The following is a 9,570-nucleotide window of genomic DNA, read 5'->3' on the forward strand; positions in this document are numbered from 1 at the left end:
TGCAGTGTATTCATAATATTACAAAAGCAGCCTATGTTTTTAAGAAGATTTCAGCCCGTAAGGTGGCGCCACTACTCCTACATGACGACATTGACGGACTGGGGCCACACAGATGTCCAGAGAAGCTCCTCCGAGCCAGGAGGGGATTCGAACAATGTAACTGAACTTTCTGACCGCGGCGGTGGACAACTGGGATGGGCAGACCTCCGCTAGTGGATTATTTTACGGGCCATGCTTTTATCAGGGTAAGACCATCATAGCAGGTAGCACTGCCCAGAACAGCCTCGAACTTGACCGTAATTGAAAGCTTCTTTGGGACAATAAAAGGAAACCAGGAAAGTTAGGGCCAGGGAAGATTCTAAACTCTGGGGAAACAAAGTTAAGCCATCATCCGGGTAGCTCCGTCAATGGGAGAACAATTTTGAATCAACAAAGCTTAATAGACAAAAAGGAGTCGGAATGATGCATTATAGAACTGGAAGCGCATTTTTATTACAAATAGAACAAATCTCTTCAAGTTATAAAAAACATATCTTTATTTTTTGATATACATGTTTATTATGTTTGAGTCTGTAAAATTAATTTTGAAGTTGAATAAATAATCCTCTCCCAAATACGTACGAGTATTGTTTTTCCTTGTCAAAGATATTGCTGATAAGTTATGTAAGTCAACCACGACGTACCAGAGAGCAAAGCATTGACGGAACAAGGAACACCATACATTAGTATATTCCACATGAAAACAATGATAACCGGAACTACTTTTTGTTGTAATAAATTCAGATATGCTTTCGTTTACTGTATTGCTATAATCACACTAAAAGTATATGTATAGGTTTTAACAGATAAGTTGGATATCTATATCTATTATTCTATTATGGCCCTTTCCCGAGGGAACTGTTCTCTTATAGTGTTGTCTGGGGAGGTATAGTGCCCGAGCCGTTAGAGAACAGTTCCCTCGGGAAAGGGCCATAATAGAATAATAGATATAGATATCCAACTTATCTGTTAAAACCTATACATATACTTTTAGTGTGATTATAGCAATACAGTAAACGAAAGCATATCTGAATTTATTACAACAAAAAGTAGTTCCGGTTATCATTGTTTTCATGTGGAATATACTAATGTATGGTGTTCCTTGTTCCGTCAATGCTTTGCTCTCTGGTACGTCGTGGTTGACTTACATAACTTATCAGCAATATCTTTGACAAGGAAAAACAATACTCGTACGTATTTGGGAGAGGATTATTTATTCAACTTCAAAATTAATTTTACAGACTCAAACATAATAAACATGTATATCAAAAAATAAAGATATGTTTTTTATAACTTGAAGAGATTTGTTCTATTTGTAATAAAAATGCGCTTCCAGTTCTATAATGCATCATTCCGACTCCTTTTTGTCTATTAAGCTTTGTTGATTCAAAATTGTTCTCCCATTGACGGAGCTACCCGGATGATGGCTTAACTTTGTTTCCCCAGAGTTTAGAATCTTCCCTGGCCCTAACTTTCCTGGTTTCCTTTTATTGTCCCAAAGAAGCTTTCAATTACGGTCAAGTTCGAGGCTGTTCTGGGCAGTTCTACCTGCTATGGTGGTCTTACCCTGATAAAAGCATGGCCCGTAAAATAATCCACTAGCGGAGGTCTGCCCATCCCAGTTGTCCACCGCCGTGGTCAGAAAGTTCAGTTTACATTGTTCGAATCCCCTCCTGGCTCGGAGGAGCTTCTCTGGACATCTGTGTGGCCCCAGTCCGTCAATGTCGTCATGTAGGAGTAGTGGCGCCACCTTACGGGCTGAAGTCCTCTTAAAAANGGGTCATAAGTACTAAAGTACTAATTTGATATCATATTTATCCATGTTTTTTGAGTTATCTGGTACAGAGCAGATAGATCTGACCTACATTTTGATAGTAGTGCTTCGGTCATGTCAACAAAAAACAGCTGATGAAATGACGGTCGATGCAATTGTTTGTTTTAAGGAATGAAAGGACAGTATTTCATTTGTATGATATAAAGGATATTACACTCTTTATAATTCTTATCATCCATACTTACCAACCTGAAGAAAATGTTTAGAATGATCCTACACTCGCTCCATGTCTTATGAGATTGGAAACGAGTCTAAGATTTTATAGTTATTTTAGCGAACCTTGAGCTAAAATGAAAATTCTTAGACTCGTTTCATCAATCTAAAATGACATGGAAACGAGTCTAAGATCCTATATTTATTAGCTGACCATATTTTTTCATAAAATAAATTATGTCGGGACGTTTTTCTCTGATCGACCGGCGTCCAACGCATACCCGGGATGGTTATGTTTATTGTAGCAAGTAATAAATCAAAACTTATCAACAGCTAAATAATTAGACATGTACTTATATATACAATAAATATATTTTAATAATGTTCGTTTTCATAATATTCCACAAGCAAAATTAATGACCAATATCTTTTTTTATAATGATAGTTGAAATACGTTCTTTTGTATTGTATAGTGCTCCGAATACAAGACTTTGACCTGACAAATATACCTACTGTATATACTACGGTAGTATATAAAAGAACAGTGTAGGTAGCGGTGTTATCTCCGTACATGCGGACGTTTGATATCAATCCAAGGCCAAGGTCAGGAGGTCGAAGGTCAAATGGGATACGTCTGATCTTTCTACAGTCGCTTATCAAGACCGACTTCTTCAAAGTATCATTAGAATAGGGAGGCGATAATTGACTTTTTAGATACACGTATTTTTAAATGCTGACGTATTCCAATCAATTTGTACGGTAGCGTAACCCGGTAGCGTTATTATAAAAGTTGGCTAACCAGAGCTGTACAGGAAAACACCACCGAAAAAAGAAGATATGGTAGACAAGAAACGACAAAGAGGCTTAGTGCCGCAAAGAGGCACCAGATCAAATTAGTTTTTTTTTCGATTTCCCCTTACTTGAGCAAAAGAATCGGACGGAAAATTCCGATTTTCTTAGGGCCCCTCACCTTATATAGTAATTATAACCTCAAAGAACAACGCTACATGTCATTTCTTTACGGACCCTGCACATTTACGGTTCCCGTGTCCCTGTGATAGATGTCTGAAGATTGAAGAATGAGTTCTGATTTCTATGTACCTTTGGTCGAGATAATAATTATAACGAACTACATGTAGTTCCGGTGTACATGTCCCTGGGGAAAGTCAGGCCACGGAAGATTATTTGCAAACTGGTTGGAAACCGGGGCAACAAAGTTCAGCAGCAAAATTATGAGAATCGACCAAAGCTAAATCGGAAGAATGAGTCGGAGTGGTGGCATTCAGAAATGGGAGAACATTTTGGTAACAAAGAGAACAAATATCTTTATAATAATAATATATTAGTGTTTCTTAGTGGACATATTCCTGTACAATATTGTATGTTTAAATCTATCACAAAATACTTTTTGATATGAAATAAAATAATATTTTCCCAAACATAAAGAAAGGATGTTTCTTTCTTGCCAACCATACTACTGATAAAATTACATAAACTTTAGTGCAGATATTTTTTCCAGCACAAAAATATGATTGTGTTCTATTTGTACACGAGATATAGCAATGAATGATTGAGACATATATATGTCAGACACATGGATGGATGCGTATATGTGGGTAATAAAATGTTGATATGTAAAAAAAAAGAAGACAGAAATGAGTATGCAAATTTGTGCTAGTGTGGATAAATATGAGAATCCTGAGAATGTATGTATTCTTTGACAAATGTGGACATTGGACAATGTATGTGTGAGCATGTACATTGCATTGATGAAAAATCTGAATAAAAAGATAATTATAACAATAAGTTTGGGTCTCTCTTGACGAGTAAGAAAGCGGCTAATATTTTATGGTGCCATCACAGGATATAGATTAAGCGATGAATATATTCCGGTTCCCATGCCCCTGTGATAGAGATCATATTCATATGCATAATTAATGAATTCCGGTCCCCATGCCCCTGTGATATAGATCATATTCATATACATAATTAATGAATTCCGGTCCCCATGCCCCTGTGATATAGATAATAATTATAATGATTTAAATCCAGGTTCCATGCCCCTGTGATAGAGATCATCATCATCATCATCATCATCATCACACTTTATTTCCTCTAAAAAGGAGATATTTGAGTACAAGAAAAAAAGCAAAAATTACAAAAAATTACAGAAAATGCCGCGGTAGGGCGCAGCTACAGAACTGTGTCCTCGCGAATGCGAGTAAAAGTCTTAGGTCATGGTTTCTTAAATCATTCCATTCACTTGAGTTCGCGGAGCGCGCACGACAAAGTATGCTGCATGCATCAGAAACAGTTTTTGAGTTGTATATTATCTCCGGTCCCCATGCCCCTTTGGTCAATGACAATCACATACACAGGAGGAGGGAGACTATACGTATTTGTCTGTTTTACAATAGACAGGTGTTAGGTTGTGTTCTGTCCCACCTGACAAGGTTCGGTAGGTGTGACATTCTCGTCATTCCGCACCTTAACACATTCCCGGAGGTAAGGGTGTCGCACATCGCCCGATAGTGACGAACCTCAGGCCATTTCTGGTTGCTTTTGAACTTTGAATTCCTTTAAATCAAATACGACAGAAATATATCGGTATACTTCTCTGTGTATTTGACAAGATATCGAAATATTTCCACTTTAAATTTCGTCTCAAACCGATTGACGATAAAATAGTTATAGTTATTCCCGACTGTAGACATTTATTTCGGACAAAGTTATCATGAACCTTTTCAGATTTCAAGTGTTTCACCTTTTAAAGTTCCCTTATAATGATATCATGTAAACTTGCGTTCCTTCATCATGACTTCTGCATCCTTCTTAAAAAAATCCTGGCTCACCGACCGGGTGTGGCAAGATAGTGAGAAACGCAAAAATGTATCATTAAATGTTGATGTCTGTGTCTATATAAACCTGCCCACCTAACGAAGGATCGTTATAATTAATTAAATGAGTTGAAACTATTATTCGCAAGTTAATATTAGATTTATTAATATACGTATGTGTTACTGCATGTATATTTTTGAAGAGCGTACTAAATTTCACCTTTGAAAACAAATGCCTGGTTGTTGAATACAATTTTGTAGAGGCTCAGTAGGGTTACTGTATACCAAACACACTGTACGAACTGTTCCCCGGATTTCGTCAGAATGTCGGGATCAGGGGTCGTTATCTATCTTCGTAAGGTTGTCGCTTTGGGACGAAAGTGTCAGAGCCCACCAAGATTTCGTCAGAATCTGTCGGAATACTTGATGATTAGGAAGCAGAAGTAAATGTCAGTAACTCAGAACCTGAGTAGTTTGTTTTTTATTAGATAATGAAGTCTGTCGTAGAGAAATGGACGTATTTATAGACTAAGCCAGTTCAAGTTCTTTATTTGCCGAAGTTTTACAATTTATGGCAATTACAGATAAGACAAAGACCCTCACACTGACTCGGAAACATCAACCTCATCATCAAGAACACTCACACTTACTCGCACACATCACACATCATCCTCATCCTCATCATCTTCATTATCCTCATCTTCATCATCATCATCACTATATGTACGACACTATAACAGCAGTGCCAGGTACGAGTCGAAACCAAATCAAGCGAAAGCATTAGGCTGGGTATACTGTAAGCTCAATGTGTATCATTAGGCCGGGTATACTGTATAAGCTCAATGTGTATCATTAGGCCTTGGTAGGTCAGGTTCAGGTCACACGTAATGTTTATCCGTTCCCATAGAGTGAAACATACACACTTCCGTTCGTACCGATAGTTAATACAGGTTATGTAACCCTTGTTTACGGTGTCCGCACCTTTAAACACATTGTATTGGTATAGATTAAGGCTTTTAATCCGAAAAAACTATCTCCTTTCAATTTTTATGGGGGGTGGGGGGAGGGATGAGTGGTTCTCCATTGAACAAAACAAGTGAATAAAAGGAAAAAGGAGAAAAAGGAGAACTAAGAAAGAGTTGATTGATACTTGGGTACATCTTTTGAAATCAACTCTGTAGAAGAGATACGAGTATTGTAAGCGGAACCCTTGGATTCCGAAGCTTCTTCTTGCATCGAACTAGCACCTGTTATAACCATTTACCATAACATTCCATGCATTGGCGACATGTCAAAACACTAATTAGTTACTTTTAATTTTGATAAAACTGATGTTTTATTTATCTCGTATACTATATAACTTTATTTAGATCACAACTAAATTAAGTTTTAATTCTACAACTCTCAGCAAGCATGGGTATTTGGGTGTAATACTTCGTCCTAAAGGCAGTTTGAGTGACCAAGTAAAATATACCAATATATACAAACTTTAAAAAATGATAAATGAGAAAGACATTTTTTTTAGTCATGCAAAGTAAATTTCTCAGTAAAATTATTTCATCTTTTTTTAACGACCTGCCATTGAATATGCCCGAGCATTTTGGAAAAGTTGCTAGTACGAAATTTTATACGGATTTACACGAAAAGCTACATTTGTAGCTGGTTTGGCAAATAGGTGTTAGAAAACACTTTTAATACTTCTAAAACTGTAAACAAGAAGATCTAGAGTGGGTCTTCTTACAGAGAGGTTCTACTTCAAACTTTTGTTCAATTTTCAATATTTACATACCCGAGTGCTACCCAGTCCGTATATAAAGGATAAGATTCGTCGATAATAGCTTTGTAATGATGTGTACAGTGCAATCCGATCTACATCCAATAGGTCGATTGTTGACATGTTTAAAAAATATCATTGTGACGTCATCTGATTAAAAAATAGCGGGTGGTTACAGATAAGTACAGATATGTAGTGTTGCCCATGTCCGTCCCGTCCCTGAGCGGGGGGCATTTATGTCCTACAGACAATTTCTAGTCTTATCAATGTTGTCTCGATTCTGGAATTTAAATATACATCGATCTCCCAATATGAATGTGGTTGATTTATATTTACAAAATTATTTCATTCGTTCTTCATTTCCATCGTTTTCAGTTCGATCTCAACAGTAATCAGTTGGTTATTAATAAAAATTCCTCATTCATAAAATATGATTGTTCATCGTGTGATGTAATTGACAACAGTAAGAAATTCTGACGTAGGCGGTGAATCATTCCGGACCACAGAGACCCGAGTATTTGTTACAGCTATATTTGCACATTGGGGTGGTATTTTTACCCAAAGTTGATCTAAACCCCTTAAACGTGTGAAATCACTCTGAACACCTTACTTTAGGTCATTAGCTGTGACAAATCCTCAGGTCCCTGTACCGAACCAGTATGAATCGTATACAGGTAGTCAGGGTCACAGGTCACGGTGTGTGATTGAGTGTAAGCCTATCCTAGTACATAGTAGCTCCAACAGTGAATAGTGACGCAAATATTTACCACGTGGTCACACCAACCAAAACATCAGACCATTCTCCCTACGCCAATGACGAAACATAAAAGTCAACTCGGTCACGCTTGAAGTTTTCACCTTTTTAATGTAGACATATATATATAAATTTATAAGGCGAAGTTGAGAACTTGCTAAAGTTCTGTGAATAACAAAGATAATCTTGAACGTTTATAACATTCATTCATTTTCATCACAACACAATTATACACATATCATTCAACACATTAAAATGAACACAACTTCATTTTGTAAGTAAATAAATAAGTTATAACTACAGTATTGTGTATATATAACACCTAGCTGCTCTAAGACGTCGTGCTGGATTTATTGTCAACGTATTCTGTTCTTTATTGACCAGGTACAAAGTTCATACACGAATAAAACGGTAACTACCTGGTTCAAACAAAAAATGTCATCTTCTGAACCTAGCTTATGAAGCTTCATTCGTTTATATCCTTGTTACACACATATGGTTATTTCACTTTTGTTTTCTTTAACTTATAATAATTTCAACCATTGAGAAATTTCCAGAGTTTATAATGTACCTTTTTGTGTCGTAAACTCAATGCAAAGGAGTCGCACATTGAACAGCTGATCACAAACCACATGTTCTCCATATCCACGCACATACTCATACACACGTTTAATCATACGATCTATTTTGGCAACGAGAACCATGTAAACATTAGCTAACCGTCGATGAGCTGTATCGTCATGGATTAATAGTTACGGTAAAACCAAATTTATCGTATGCACAGCACTGTTCGTTTATGGCACCGTAAACGGTAACATGCTTATTATATTGCAAGCAGAGATAGCAATGTGTTACATTGTGTACAAGTCGACCGTCTTTCCAACATAGAAAATAGAAAATAAAAAGGGATTCGTTTTTGAGCAATAGTACGGTTTAAAACCATAGTACATTGAAAAGTATATCACAGGATGTCCATGGTTTCTGGACGAAAGAGCGCGAGAACACATCACACTGGACCACACTTTATAGTTAATTAGCCTTATTGGCGGTTCCTAGTCCGAGGATGGGTATGTGATGCTGGCTGGCAGTAGAATGTCTATAAAACGACGTTCTGGTGGATCAAACGAGTCACGAACCTCACTTGTTCCTTTATGAACTTCTTTTGTGGTGACACGCCCTGTCAAGTAACCCTTAGCATCGTTATAATTCTGGGGAATCTTTCATGCGTTCTCCGGGTCGTCAAGGAGTTATAAGGGTGTTGTCCTCAGCCACACAGTCAGATAGCGAAGGGGGCCAGTGAGGGACTTTGAGATGATTTCCCGCCCACTTCCGACTCGTACCGATTTGTTAAATAGTTAGCAGTGTCAGTCATTTGATGTAACAATCTAAATATACCTGACAAATGATGCCGGAAAGCTGCTGCGGTTTTCTTAGCAGATTCTTCTGTATGAGTATTTTCGAGTTCCCCTTCGGGGGCCTCTTCCGTATCGCCCAAAACAGCTGACTGCACTCTATGCGGGCCGACTGTCAAGTCTGTTTTCACCGTTTTGAGAAGAGAATAAAAACTATATAAGTCCGTACCTTGTTTTACAGTAGGTAACAGTGCCTTGTTATTGTTCTCCTCGGCTACCACGGGTATATTTGAGGCGGTAACTTCCATATCTTTGAGTCGATTGGGAATCATAACAGTGACGTCCATTGAATCGACTGCATGCACAAATTTGTTCAAAGCAGACATCAGGGAGTCTTGGCTACACTCTCCATTGCTTAATATTACACTCCTGTTATCCATAGTGGTGTGTTACTCTCGAATGACAGCGAATCTAGTAATGTTTTCACTCAAATATCAAAGATTTATCACTCCTCAACTCGCCGGCAATGACTGTGTGCTGCTTAATATGCGTGCAAGTATTACTTCCTGTTTGGGCGATACCACTTTTAGGTAGGACAGGTTTAATCTAAACGCAAAAAAGTGAAATGGTATTCATGTTTTAAACACTTTTTCGCATCATCATATTGTAATTAAATATAACAAAATATTTACAATTATATTCTGACTTTATAAACATTTAAACATTGTTTTATTGTATTCAAATCTATACGCAATACCTTGATGTTCCCTAAGCGACGAGTCGACTGGTAGTCAAGGTCGACTGATAATGCTACGTTTTGATTGGTC

The 9,570-nt window shown here is 37.4% G+C and overlaps 1 protein-coding gene across 1 annotated transcript; it reads right to left on the minus strand.

Annotated features, from left to right (window-relative positions):
* Window positions 1–7,482: 7,482 nt before the first annotated feature.
* Window positions 7,483–9,304, minus strand: LOC110441724 (mid1-interacting protein 1-B-like). The gene has a single exon (XM_021484959.1). The coding sequence runs from the start codon at window positions 9,181–9,183 to the stop codon at window positions 8,668–8,670; it is 516 nt and encodes a 171-aa protein (XP_021340634.1). The 5' UTR covers window positions 9,184–9,304; the 3' UTR covers window positions 7,483–8,667.
* Between the last annotated feature and the right edge of the window lie 266 nt (window positions 9,305–9,570).

The sequence above is a fragment of the Mizuhopecten yessoensis genome, unplaced genomic scaffold (assembly GCF_002113885.1).
Source record: "Mizuhopecten yessoensis strain PY_sf001 unplaced genomic scaffold, ASM211388v2 scaffold716109, whole genome shotgun sequence".
In the NCBI taxonomy this organism is placed as follows: Eukaryota; Metazoa; Mollusca; class Bivalvia; order Pectinida; family Pectinidae; genus Mizuhopecten; species Mizuhopecten yessoensis.

Excerpts from the sequence above, each read along its gene's own strand:
- LOC110441724 (XM_021484959.1), bottom strand. The coding sequence starts at position 9,183 with ATGGATAACAGGAGTGTAATATTAAGCAATGGAGAGTGTAGCCAAGAC.